This window comes from Ursus maritimus, unplaced genomic scaffold (genome assembly GCF_017311325.1).
Source record: "Ursus maritimus isolate PB19 unplaced genomic scaffold, ASM1731132v1 scaffold_19, whole genome shotgun sequence".
Lineage (NCBI taxonomy): Eukaryota > Metazoa > Chordata > Mammalia > Carnivora > Ursidae > Ursus > Ursus maritimus.
The window spans coordinates 235,891-249,973 of record NW_024424341.1 but is presented as its reverse complement, the minus strand read 5'-3'; the positions used below and the strand labels follow the sequence as shown (position 1 = coordinate 249,973).

Below are 14,083 nucleotides of genomic sequence, written 5' to 3'. Positions count from 1 at the left end.
ACGAGGAAGCCGGGGCACTGAGAACCAGCTGGCAGCCACCTGAGCCGTCCCCAGAAGTCAGGACAGGGCCCGCTGACACCCAGGAGCGGGCAGGGACACTGCCACTGATATTAAAGATAATCACCTTCAAAAAGCATATGTGGAATAGCTTACTACTACTCAGGGAAAAAAGAGAGTCCAGTAAGAGTAAAATAATCAGAAACAAGTAAAAAGGCTCCAATTTTGAGATGACAGACTGTCATCAAGGGCATCAGCCATGCAGAACAGACTGGGGAGCCCGGATCCGGAAGCAGGAGCAGTGGGGGTCCTCACCTGGCAGACTCGCACTGTTCTGGGGACTAACGATGTCTGGCACCTTTTCCTGTGCTTGGCCTTAGGTGTACCCTCTTTGGACAAATGTCTACTGAAATCCTTGGTCCATTTTTCATTGAATTATTTGTCTTTATGGTTGAGGTACAAGAGTTCTTTATTCTAGATACCAGATTACCAGATAGTGATTTGATAATAATGTCTCCCATTCTGTGCATTGTCTTTTCACGGTCCTAACAGTGCTGACGCACACAAGTTCTAACCGCCTAATCCAAGCTCGAGCAGATGTAACCCCAGACTTTCCTCTAGAGGGTTATGGCTTTGGCTCTTACGTTTAGCTCTTTGACGCACCGTGACTTAGCTGCTACGTGTAGTGTGAAGCAGGGACCCAACTTCATTCTTTTCCATGTCTATGTCCAGTTGTCCCAAAACCATTTGTTGAATGGACCATTTATCCCCCATTCAATGGTCTTGGCACCCTTGTCAAAAATCAACTTACAGGGGTGCCTGGGTGGCTCAGTGGGTTAAGCATTTGACTCTTGGTTTCGGCTCAGGTCATGATCTCAGGGTTGTGAGACTGAGCCCCACGTCGAGCTCTGCACTCAACCCAGAGTCTGCTTGGGATTCTCTCTCTTCCTCTGCCCCTCCTGCTCATACTCTCTCTAAAACAAATAAATAAATCTTTAAAAAATTAATCAGTGACTGGGGCACCTGGGTGGCTCAGTCAGTGAAGCGTCTGCCTTCGGGTCAGGTCATGATCCCGGTGTTCTGGGATCGAGCCCTGCGTCGGGCTCCTTGCTCAGCAGGGAATCTGCTTCTCCCTCTCCCTCTGCCGCTCCCCTTGCTCTGCCTCTATCAAATAAATAAAATCTCAAAAAAAAAAAAAAAATCAGTGACAGAAATGTAGGGGTTTACGTCTAGACCGGAAATCTATTCCACTGCTCTAAGTCTACCCTTAGGCCATCACCTGTAGTAAGTCCTGGAAACAGGACCTGTGAATCCCCCAGAGTTGTTTTTCTCTCTGGAGAATTTTTGGCTATTCAGGGTCCCTTGCATTCCCACGTCAGTATCAGAATCAGCTTGTGGGTGTACGTAAAAAAAACAAGTTAGATTTTAATGGAGATTATACCGCATGCATAAATCCGTTTGGACATAACAATGCCATCTTAAGTGTCCCAATCCATGAACATGGAATGTCTACTTCTTTAGCTCTTCCCTTAATTATGTTTTACAGTTTCTGGTGTAGAAGTCTTGAACTTCTTTTACTTTATTCCTAATTTATTCTTTTCAATGTTCTTTTAAATTATTTTTTATTTATTTTTTTTTTTTAGGTTTTAAGTCATCTCTACACCCAAGTTGGGGCTCGAATTCATGACCCCGAGATCGAGAGTCACGAGCTCTTCTGATTAAGCCAGCCAGGTGCCCCAAATGAAATTTTAACTTCCTCTTCAGATTGTTCATGTGATTGTATAAAAACACAACCGACTTTTGCATACTGATGTTGTTTCCTGCAACCTTGCTCAACTTGCTGATTAGCTCTGATACTTTTCAGTGTGGATTCCCTAGGGCATTCAACATGCAAGATGATGTCCTCTGCACATAGTTCTACTTTTTCCTTTCCAATCTGGATGCCTTTTTTTAACCCCCGTATGCCTAGGTGCATAGGTCAGGAAATGTGTTTTTCAGTTAATTTGTCAATCTTCTCTGAGTCCTGGGCCTTATATCATAGTTTGGCCCTTCCCTCCCCAAGATTATAGAAACATTTTCCAGGATTTCTTCTAGTACTTTCATAATTTCATTTTTTCCCCCTTTGATTCACCTAGAATTTTTTTTGGTATCAGGTGAAGACCCAACTTTTCAAATCCAGATGTGACCCACACATCACAACGCCACTGGTTCAATACAGCCTTTTCAGCTGTGCTTCACAGTTCCCCAAACTAGACACGCAGTTTTCCCGATCTCCGGCTTTCTGTTTGGCTAGGGAAGAAGCAACTGCCTGGCTGCCTAGAGCATGGCAGGCAAAAGCCCCAAACGCCTCTTCTATGTGCTTTCGGAGACACTGAGTCACTCTCTTTCACCTTCCGTTAGACGTGCTCGGCACCTCCCATCCTGTGGGCTTTTAGCAACAGAGCGAGCAGCCACACTGCTGGCTTAGGGCAAGTCTGTCTCAAGTTTACTAAGTCCTTTGCCACAGGTCTGTCTTCTGCTTCCAAAACGTTGCTTCTCCTATCTCCTCTTCTATATGCTGCCCTCTTTAGAGGGTTAGCTTTGTAAAAAGTCACTTGCCTTACTCTTGGTGGGATTTCAGGAGGAAATAAAACTAGGTACACACATTCTATCAACCATATTTACCTAAATGTCTCTTTAAATTTTTAAGAAATTTTTCTATGGGAGGAGCCTGAGTGGCTCGGTCAGTTAAGCTGCTGCCTTCAGCTCAGGTTATGATCTCAGGGTCCTGGGATCGAGGCCTGCATCGGGCTCCTTGCTCAGTAGGGAGTCTCCCTCTCCCTCCGCCTCTTCCCCCACCCCACTCCTCATGCTCTCTCTCAAATACATGAAATCTTTAAAAAAATTTTTTTGGGGGGGCGCCTGGGTGGCTCAGTTGGTTGGGCAACTGCCTTTGACTCAGGTCATGATCCTGGAGCCCCGAGATCAAGTTCTGCGTCAGACTCCCTGCTCAGCAGGAAGTCTGTTTCTCCCTCTGAAGTTCCCTGCTCTTGTGCTCTCTCTCTTTCTCTAAAATAAGTAAATAAAATCTTTGAAAACATTTTTTTTTCTAGATAAGAAGTTCATTTTTGGGGCGCCTGGGTGGCACAGTCGTTAAGCGTCTGCCTTCGGCTCAGGGCGTGATCCCAGCGTTCTGGGATCGAGCCCCACATCAGGCTCTTCCGCTAAGAACCTGCTTCTTCCTCTCCCACTCCCCCTGCTTGTGTTCTCTCTCTCGCTGGCTGTCTCTCTCTGTCAAATAAATAAATAAAATCTTTAAAAAAAAAAAAAAAGTTCGTTTTTTAAAAAAATTTTTTTAGTAATCTCTATACCCTACACGGGACTTGAACTCACAACCCTAAAATAAGAATCTCATGCTCTTCCAACTGAGTCAGCCAGGCATCCCTTTAAAAACAATTCTTTTTTAAAGATTTTATTTATTTGAGAGAGAGAGAAAGAGCACAAGCAGGGTGAGCGGCAGGCAGAGGGAGAAGCAGGCTCCGCTGAGCAGGAAGCCTGATGAGGGACTCGATTCCAGGACCCTGGGATCATGACCTGGGCCAAAGGCAGATAGATGCTCAACCGACTAAGCCATCCAGGCGCCCCTCCCACGATAATATCTTATACTAAGAAAACATTACCAAGTTTGTCCATGACAAAGACTTTGATTACAACAAACGTTGTCTTTAAATAATAAAGTAAGCGTTTCAGTGATTCTTGGCTTTGATATATAAATAAGTCATAATGGACTAGATTACAAAAAATAAACCCTATGATACTAAGGTATTGTTAAATGATCACTGGTACACTACCTTTCCAACAGCTCCTGGAGGCTCACAATGTTTTGTACGTGAAGATGCCACACAGCTTCAAGCAACAAAGAATCCTGAAGAAAATAAGAGTACTGAGGCCTCCGTGCACACACTGTCCTACAAAATGCAGAGCCTGTTCACCGAACTATGGGCTCTGCTGACAACTGGAGCAACAGGCACAGCCTCGAACACATACTCCATCACTTTGGCTTCACCCACCACTGTGTCCTTCGTCTCCCCATCCTCCAGCACCCTGGCCAGCCTCTAGTGTAACCTGCTTCCAGGACTTTCTCCACTGGGGCCCATACAAGATTCCAAAATATTATCGACTGGACAAGTCAATCTCTTCTCTTCTTTAGACCTTCTGGTGGCTCTTCGCAGCTTTCAGAACAAAGTTGAGACTCTTGGACGCAGCACGGGACAGTTGTGACCCAGTCTCTCTCTCTCTCACTCGCTCCTATCCCAGCGAGATCCCCCTTCCGCAGCAGAGACACCCTTTCCCCTGCCCTCAGGATATCTCACTCAAGTCTGCTGTCTGATGGCCTACTTTGTCCTGCTCTCCTTCACCCAACAAAATGGCACTCCTCCTTCACACCCCATGCGGCTGCCAGCTCTCTTAGAAAGTCTTCCCTAGCCACCAGTCATGCAGCTGTCCACTCTTCCCTGCACACCTGTGGACACCTATGTCAAACGCAACTCGTGGGCATTCAGCTGCCCCTCCCTCCCACTACACAGCTGTCAGGACGCACAGGGGCTGCGCCAAGTGCTGACACATCTACAGACACATATGTAAGGTCTGCTGGATGAAAGAATGGGGGGAAACCATGCATGCACCGTCACCTGGGTTTTTCTTTCCTTTTTCTTTATTCTTACTGATCTCATTTAATAACCAGCTACCTTGAGTTCTTCCGACTACTCAAAAATCTATAAACCTACTGAATTCAAAATGCTTCAAAAAAGAATAAAAATAACTTTTAAATTATAATTTTCTAGTTTATTACACTACCCTGGAAAATTGTTCATAATTATACCTAAGAAGAAAGAACATATTTCTGTGGTACATTCTAATCAATATTACTGATGACGGGTGAATGTTGACAAATATGGTAACTGAAGGTACTTCTTTCCCGCCCTCAGAGGCATTTGCTGAATGTTTTCCCACCCCCTCTCTGTGACTAATGAGATGCTTGGTGAAGTCCCTAAGAACATGCTGGACTCTGTTGCCTCTGCTCAACAGACACTGCTTGAGAAAACCCGAGAGTCAGAGCTGCAATGTCCAACTTACCTGTACTTCCCATAGTTCTTCACAGAAGGAGGAACGAGAGAACATACTATGGGCTAATAAATACTGAGCCACCTCCAACAAGGAAGACAGTTTCTTCTGAAATGAGAGATTAAATCTTTAATAAAAAAAAAAAAAAAAAAAGCAAATACCTGAAGCAATATTGAAGAAACGTCTTATTTTTCCAACTAGCTTAAAAGTAATGAGTAAGCACCGTTAGCTCCTGGCGCTGCGTCTTACCCTCTGCTCTGCGTTCAGCAGCACCCTGTGGGAGGGCTCACCACTGGACGCACAGATCTGCACGATGCTGGAGGCCACTGTCCGACTGGACAGCACAGCCACTGGGACGCCCAGTCTCGAGGCTTGATCCCGTAAAGCAGAGCCTTAAAGACAGAACAAAAAAGCGGGAGAAACACAACAATGTCTGAAACAGAAGACCTGGGGTTTAAAAGGCCTTTTTAAGCTGCAGCATCTCAGAAAACAGACTGCTGAAGGGGAGCACAGATCTAGAGGGAAAAAACATAAGGTATACAATTAAGACCATTTAATCACTGAAGCAACTCCCAAGACAGGATGGGCAGCATTCAAAACCCACAGCTGCACACGCCCGTGTTTCTGTGTGACACAAACAAGGGAGCTTGGCAGATATATTCTTAGAACTTCATCAACTTTTTCCAAAGGAGCACAATAAATTGGTAACTATACTGGACTCTTTCAATGACTTCCTATTTTTCTAATTACTTTAGTGTCAAAAACAGACCTGCTCCCGCTGACTTTATAATGATGCTTAAGTGGAATGGGGTCCAGTTTCCAAATGTCGTGCCACACAGGGGTGGTCGGCAGAGACCACAGGAGGGGTCGGCCCTTGTGTTGCCCGGTGGAGCCTGGGTGCTGAGCCCACAAGCAGCCACTAGCCTCCTGAGCAGCCACCCTTCCATAAAGTAAGAATGCCAAACAGCATTGAAATAGATAATGCCTACAAGCAAATTGTTGTCTAATTGATTTGACTTCCAAAATTAAGGTTTTGGGTTTTTTTTTTTTTAAAGAAAAGGAAACTGTAGCACATGCCCATTATCCTCAGAGCTCTGAAAACACATAACAATATGTAAATTAAAACAATTAGTAGCAGTTATGAAGATTCCAAATGACAATATTAGAAATTATCAACTACTGGGGTCAAGAAATAGTTCACGGTAGAAGGGGAGAAAATGTTAATTTCTAGCCATTATTTTTCCACAGTGAAGGAAACCATCAACCAAACAAAAAGGCAATTTACTGAATGGGACACGATACTTGTAAATGACATATCTGACAAGAGCTAACATCCAGAACATATAAGAAACTTCTACAACCCTAACATCAAAAAAAAAAATTCAGTTAACAAACAGACAGAATACCTGACTCGACATTTTCCTTAGCAAGACATCCAGATGGCCAACAGACACAGAGAAGATGTTCGCCATCATTAATCATCAATGAGGCACAACCCAAAAGCACAATGAGGTATCAGCTCACACCTTTCAGAACGGCTAACAGCAAAAATATACAAAACAACAAGTTGTCGGCAAGGATGTGGAAACAAGGGAACCCTGTGTGCTGCTGGTGGGAGTGCGAACTGGAGCAGCCACTGTGGAAAACAGTATGGCGGGTCCTCAAAATTTAAAAACAGGGGCGCCTGGGTGGCTCAGCTGGATAGGCATCAGACTTGGGCTCAGGTCATGATCTCCAGGTCCGGAGATCAGGCCCCAAGTCAGGGGGGCTCAGTGGGGAGTCCGCTCAAGAGTCTCTCTCTCCCACATAAATAAGTAAAAAACCTTTAAGAAATAAAATTTTTAAAAAATTAAAAACAGAATTAAATTATCATATGATCTAGTAATTCCACTACTGGGTATTTACCCAAAGAAAACCAAAAAACTAGGGTTTTTTTGTTTTGTTTTTTAAAGATTTTATTTATTTATTTGACAGAGAGAGAGACAGCCAGCGAGAGAGGGAACACAAGCAGGGGGAGTGGGAGAGGAAGAAGCAGGCTCCCAGCAGAGGAGCCCGATGTGGGGCTCGGTCCAAGGACCCCGGGATCAAGCCTTGAGCCGAAGGCAGACGCTTAACGACTGAGCCACCCAGGCGCCCCAAAAAAACTAGTTTGAAAAGATGTATGCACCCCAGTGTTTATGGCAGCATTACTTCCAGCAAAGTACAGAAGCAAGCACCCGTCAACAGGTGGACGGCTCAAGACGTGGTATATGGACACAGCGGAACACTACTCAACTGCAAACAGGACGTAAGGTGTTGCCATTTGTAACAACACAGGAACAGATCCAAATATAATGCTAAAAAGGGAAGTATAGGATTTCACTCATTTGTAGAATTTAAGAAACAAAACAAACGTAGAAAAAGAGAAAAACAGACTCAGATACAGAGAACTGGTGGTTGCCAGAGGGTGGGGAATGGGTGAAACAGATAAAGGAAATTGGGAATATTATACACCTGGACCTAATATAACACTGCATGTTAATTATAACTAAATTTAAAAAGCAAAGAATTCACAGTAGAAAGGTAGAAAATGCTAGTTCCTAACCATTTATTTCCAAATTGTCTCCATGGGAAAGTGTGTTTTTATTCACAAAGCTTTAATCTCTTTTACATAACATTTTTTATATATCATATGAGTATGATGGCAACTATCTTCAACAGGAAAAGCCACTAATAAATTCATGAATTAAGGGTCTATTTATATTTCTGTAGTCAAGGTCAAGAGCTTTTTATAGAAGCTCTTATGCTTTGATCCAAAATCCATACAAGGAAGTGTGTGGCAGAGCCTGGTTCCTCAGAATGATGACACTAGGATGTGAAATTCAAACACAGTGAGGGCAGTGAGAATCAGTATGATTCGCCAAAAACCTGCGGTGATCAGTGGTCAAGGTGAGTCTGTTTACAGTTATTTTAATAGATATTTTAAACAAATTAATGAATTAGATAATATCTTTCTGAAATGACAGTCATTTCATAATAAAAATGTGAATGTCCAGAAAATAACTGATTTTATTATTCCCACAGAACTTCCCTGATCTCATTATTCTCAAATTGAAATATCCTGAAATATTCTCAACCCAGAAATATCCTTCTGGTTTCCTGCCTGCTCTCTCGGACCTAGCAGAACCTGTTTTTCCCACTTGTATAAATGAGGTGCACATTACCGTCCCACGTTTTTCCAAGGGACGTTTTGGTTCCTACTGCTTCTGAGTCCTATGTTGAGTCAAATGCTGTTTTTATTTACTTTTTTTTTTGAAGAGTTTATTTATTCATTTAATAGAGAGAGCGTGAGGGGGTGAGGGTCAGAGGGAGAGGCAGATTCCCTGCTGAGCAAAGAGCCCGATGTGGGACTCGATGGTGGGACTCCAGGATCATGACCTGATCCGAAGCCAGCTGCCCGACCAACTGAGCCACCCAGGTGCCCCCAAACGCTGTTTTTATTTTATTTTATTTTATTTTTAAAAGATTTTATTTATTTGACAGAGATAGAGACAGCCAGCGAGAGAGGGAACACAAGCAGGGGGAGTGGGAGAGGAAGAAGCAGGCTCATAGCAGAGGAGCCCGATGTGGGGCTCGATCCCATAACGCCGGGATCACGCCCTGAGCCGAACGCAGACGCTTAACCGCTGTGCCACCCAGGCGCCCCCCAAACGCTGTTTTTCAATAACAGCCTTACAACACGTGCCCAGCAGCTGCAGATACTTTGGTAGAGCTCTTCCAAAACCGCAGGTGTTAAGAAACTTGAGCTCTAACTTACCTATGAGTGAACTAGAAAGATCAGCAGAGGCCTCAGGATCCACCAACTGATGGAGACACAGAGTTTTACACGCCGGACCTTCGACCTGGAAACCAAACACGAAGAACTCTAGCTAACATTCAAGCTGTGTGTGTGTAGAAACAATCTGTACAGAAGGCTCGCTCACTGCACTGCTCTCAAATACTATGAGGCAAACATTTCTAAAAAGTGAAACTCACCAAAGCTTTTTGAGAAACTAAATTCCCTCTGAACTTATTTTATCTCCAAAAAAATAAATGCTCACCATCTCTTTCTCGCCTTGTCAACATTTAATGGATGCTCCTACCAGATACTCAGAAGGCTTTTCAGGTGTCTCTTCATGAAGATTATGCCTTGGCTGGGTGCAAAACACCCAAACTAACCTCTGTCTTCAAAGGCCAAACCAATTCCCTCTTACCTCAAGCAAAAGGTCATTCAAGTTTAGATGGCGTCTCAGGAGGCGCACAGCTGACTCCTGCAACTTGTGCTCCCTTCCAGGGCCATGCAGTTGCCTCTTGACCCTTCCCGCTAAGGAGGAAAATGAGTTCCACAAAATTACAGCACTCCTTAAAAATTCCTGCCAGTCGACTCGGGCACATTCTAGACCCGCTGATGTGATGCACCCTGGGAACACATTATTTCCACGGGACTCCCGTGCATTCCAGAAAAATGCACACCAGACGCACCCAACTGAGGGACGTTTTATACAACGAGGGACGAAGACTTCTCCAAATGTGCGGAGAAGGAGGAACTGTCACGCATGGGTGGAAGCCAAGACACAGCAAGTACATTTCTACGTGGGACCCTGGGACAGGGTTGCCCAACACACGTTGGGCAAAGCTGATGAAACCCAAGTCTAGTCTGGTCTAGCTAGCAGTATCGTGCAAACGCCACGGATCTTGGGGTGGATTCTTGTTCACGGAGGTTCTGGGGTTTGGGGGCTAAGCTGTCACCCCGCGCTCCTGGACGCCTGGGGCAAATCTTACACTCCCCGCCTCGTACAACCATCTTCCTAGACGTCCGGGTGGACGGTGGCCAGCCCCCCCCCCAGTGCCGAGGGAACTGGGGATCCACGGGGCCAAGGGTCGGGGGGACTAGGACCCGGGTTCGGGAGAGGTGGGGGAAGACGGGAGGTCTTGGGGGGCAAGGAGGGGTCGGGGACCGGGCCGGCGAGGAGGCTGGGTCGGGAAGGGGTCTCAGGGCCCGGCACCACCCACCCCCGCGGCCCGGCGCCCTCTTACCCAGCAGCTCGGTCCATGTCCTCCTGCGGCTCCCGGACCCCAAGTCCGAAGCAGCGTCCTGCGCCCGCGAGTCGGACATGGCGGGAATACCAACCTCTTCGGTCGGCGCGTCTGCACCCCCCATTGGTGTGGCCGCGCGCCCCCAGCTGGGGCGCCCACCTCGCTCCCATTCATTGGCTGGCTACCCAGCCACACACACACACCCCCCTTGGGCCGGAGGCCTCGCGCCGCGGCCATCGTGGTGGCGGCGTAGGCGCCATGTTGGTGGAGGCAAAGCGGGGAGGGCACGTGATACGTGGGCAAGGGAGAGGTCAGTTTAGGGTTGGCGGTTAGCGGAGTGGATTGACATCGGCGTCACGTGCGAGAAAGCTGTGGTAACACTGTGCGTTGTTCCTGCAGAGAATGAGCGAGAGTTGGTCACGAAGAAGCAGCCTGACGAAGCCGACCCCGGGGACACCCTAAAACGGCAGCGCTGCGTCCTTCGTCCCGCGGGCGGGCGGGGAGCCAGACCCGGTCGGCCCTGCCGCGGAGGCCCGTGCCCCTGCGCCGCCCGCGTTGGCTTCAGCCCGGCCGCAGCCGCGGTCCCAGCTGGGTGGTCGGCTGCGGGGGCACACACGTGTGGTGCGTCGTCGACATAACCCGGTTTCTGCACGGGGTGATGGTTTCACATCGTAACCCTTCCTGGCTGGGGAAGGACCCCCCCCCCGTGCCAGCCCGTTCTTAGGGACAGCAAAGGGCCCACGCCTCTGACACGCGGACTGTCCACCCGGAGCCAGACCCCCTCCACCTGGCCCCGATCCCGGCAGGCAAAGTTCTTCCACCTTAATCACCCCTTGGCCAGGTGCCAGGCCACGAAGGCCCGCCCCGTAGCCCAAAGCCCGGCTTCTTCAGACTAGCCTCTCCCGGTCCTTGATGCTGCCGGGTCTTGCCTCCCCTGTGAAAACCCCGAAGAAGACCTTGACCTAAAGCTTCCTCTCACTCCTATCTTCTGTGTCCTGGCCACCGTGGTGGTCCTTTCACAGCCTGCTCTGCCTCCTGTGTCTCAGACTTGGGGATATAATAAACTTTTTTTCCTGAGCCTCTCTGTGTCTCCTCTTGTGATCATTGTGTAAAAATTACAGATTTATTTTTCAGTTAAGGCTAGGGCAGCTTAAGGTTAGGATTGAGGCCTCAAGCCTGATTTACACACAGCACGGGGCTGGAGAACCAGCAGCAGACAGGGCCATAGGGCTTTCACACTGGGGAACCACGGGGGAGGGAGAGCAGATTACTGCGGGCACATTCCTGTTGAGAATGAATTGTAGGCGGCCAATGACAGGAGGCTTTCTTATCAGCTCCAATTGAAAGAGTAGTTCTAGATTTGTTTCAGCAAACTTTACCATATATCATGTTTATGCGTACGTGGAAAAACAAGTGAAAAATGCATTGAAGGTGTCTTGAGCCCTAACTTCAGAAGAAGGGTGAATCAGAAAATCAACTCCGTTATCCTGAGTAGGAAAACCCAGTTCTTCCCTCCTATGCGACTCTTCCTCCTGTGTATCTCCTCTACTTCTGACACTTCTGGTCCCCAAATGTGGGGGAATCTTCCCCCAAGCAATTCTCTGTGATACCAGCTGGGGGTCCTACAATTCAACTCCGTTCTGACGCTATTTACGGAAATCCAGTGTCAGAGCTTACAGGTGAAGGCTCAGTCTTACCACTCTGCCCCTCGCTTCAGATGCCAGTTCCAAACAGTAGGTCCTCAGATTGCCCACAAAGTATGTCAACAAATCAGGAGTTCCCACAACTCCCTCCTCAGGTTTGATTAATTTGCCAGAGTGGCTCACAGAAGTCAGGGAAACACATTTACCAGATTATTAAAGGCTGTGATAAGGGTTACAGAGGAGCAGCCAAACGAAGAGGTACACAGGGGAGCCCCAAGCACAGGCCATCTGTCCTCATGGAATTGGGGTGCATCACACAGGATGTTGTGTTCCCCAACCTGGAAACTGAACACTGTACTTTCGGGATTTTACAGAGGCTTCATGACAAAGGAGTGATGGGTCATTAGCTCCATTTCCAGCCCCTCTCAGGAGGCTGGGACAGAGCTGAAAATTTCAAGTTTCTAATCATTACTTGGTCTTTCTGGTGACCCGCGGAGCCACCCCGGGGCCCACCCGAGTCATCTCATCAGAACAAAAGGTGCTCCTAATGTTCTTATCACTTAGGTATTTATAAGAGTTTCAGGAGCTCTGTGCCAGGACCAGGGGCAGAGACCAATATGCATTTTCTATCTCTCACAAATGGTTAGAAGAGCTGAGTCACCGTTCAGCTAGGTCTCAACATCCAGGTTTTCACACAATATCATCCTGCCAGCCATGAAGACCTTTGGGGTGCAGGAGGACTCTGAAGAGCACCCCACTGTCAACTCCTGGATTGGCATGCCAACCACTGGAAACTGCACATTTCAGACTTGTCTGCAGACGCTGAGCACCCTGCACAACTGCTGTGAGGCCCAACCTGGCTCCGGAGCCACTCAACTTGCCGTGAACGCCCACAACACTCCACGGAGGCTGATACAAACTGGGCAACGTTTGGCTCGTCCTGTGGGCTGCAAGAAATGGCCACAAATTCTCCCTCCCTATCAAGAAGTGGAGTCTATTTCTCCATCCCTTTGCTCTGGGCCAGCCCATGAGACCTGAGTAATGTGATACAAACAGAACCTTGAAAGGAGCTTGTACTTTAGAGCTGGCAACCCTGAGTTCCCCAAGGAACACACCTGCACCAGCCTGCCTGAGCATGGGGCTCTGTGGAGGAGAGGTGGGCGCCCAGCCAACAGTCCCAGCCGCTGCAGGCAGCCTGTCCGCCACCAGAACCTGGGAACGAGGCCATCATAGGCTGCCCAGCTGCCAGCGAACTCCCTGCCAGTGGTGTGGCAGCGGGAGTGAGGCTGGTGAGACCAGAGGAACTGCCATGGCCCCACAGAGTTATACGTGAAGCAAACGGTTGTTGCTTTAAGCCACTAGGGTCTTGTGATGGTTTGTTACAGAGCAATGGATAACTGATAAAGCCCTTTACACGTGATCTATCATATGAGCAGGGGCCGTCAATATCATTCCAAGTTACAGACATGTAACAAGGCACTCACAGCTTACGGGATTTGCCCAAGGACACAGAGCTAATGCACAGCGAAGACAGGAGAACTCAGGTCTGTCTGATCCCAAGCTCTTCAAATGGAGACACAGGCACATGGGGGTTAAGAGCCCCCTGGGTTTGCATTCCTAATAATTTCTCCTCCTCACCCTCCACCCTCCCAAAGGCAAGGCTTGGGGAGAAAAAGAACCCAAACTAGACTGGCTTCCTCCCTCCTGCGACCACCTTGCATTCTCAATGCCTGCATTTGTCATCTTTTCCTGGCACTTCTTTCCAGCATATGGGACTCTGCCATGACAATGTCTGTATGGAAATGGCCAAGAACAAAGGAAAGAAGTGAAGATGAACGTTTCCTTGATGTTGTCCGAGGCACAAGGGAAATACTAAGAGCAAGACTCTCTTATAGACCCTGAACCCCAGGTCCAGCCCCAGATGGGATACGACCGAAAGGCTCTTACAACACAAGAACCCATACAAGCAAGTGCCTGGGAGATGTTCCTCAAAGCCCTGGGGGCAGGAGAGGCCATTAGGTGGTCTTGTCCCCACTGCCCACCCCCCAGCAGCCTCAGGGCACTAGAGGGGTCTGCGCTCTGTGAGAGCCACCCTGCCTCTGGCGAGTGAACCTTCTTTGTGTCAGAGTGAAGCCCGCTTTGGCCTCTCCACCTGCCCATAGGCCATGCTGACCGCCTCTGGCAGAGACTCTAGACCACACCAAGAGCCGCCCGTTTTAAGCACCTTGTAGATTATTTGAAGGGGGAAGTTTATGAAGTTGGAGGGACACCATTTCTACCTGAGT

At 47.9% G+C, this 14,083-nt stretch overlaps 1 protein-coding gene and 1 long non-coding RNA gene across 11 annotated transcripts in view; one reads left to right on the top strand and one right to left on the bottom strand.

The window, feature by feature from the left end:
• The window catches only part of FANCA (FA complementation group A), a 61,457-nt gene extending 51,210 nt beyond the window's left edge, over positions 1-10,247 (bottom strand). For all 10 annotated transcript variants that reach the window (XR_005835543.1, XR_005835544.1, XR_005835542.1 and 7 more), the window contains exons 1-6: positions 10,156-10,247; positions 9,333-9,442; positions 8,897-8,981; positions 5,350-5,492; positions 5,113-5,208; positions 3,828-3,901 (exon numbers count right to left, since the gene is read on the bottom strand). Coding sequence is in view for 7 of the 10 variants with exons in the window: in XM_040633113.1 (XP_040489047.1) it covers positions 3,828-3,901; positions 5,113-5,208; positions 5,350-5,492; positions 8,897-8,981; positions 9,333-9,442; positions 10,156-10,234 (587 nt within the window). In the remaining 3 variants the exon portion in view is untranslated. The remainder of the gene's footprint in view (positions 1-3,827; positions 3,902-5,112; positions 5,209-5,349; positions 5,493-8,896; positions 8,982-9,332; positions 9,443-10,155) is intronic.
• A 118-nt stretch (positions 10,248-10,365) lies between these two features.
• LOC121103361 lies at positions 10,366-11,232 on the top strand. The gene is made up of 2 exons (XR_005835530.1): positions 10,366-10,465; positions 10,555-11,232. It is a non-coding gene; the product is annotated as an uncharacterized LOC121103361 (long non-coding RNA).
• Positions 11,233-14,083: the final 2,851 nt, after the last annotated feature.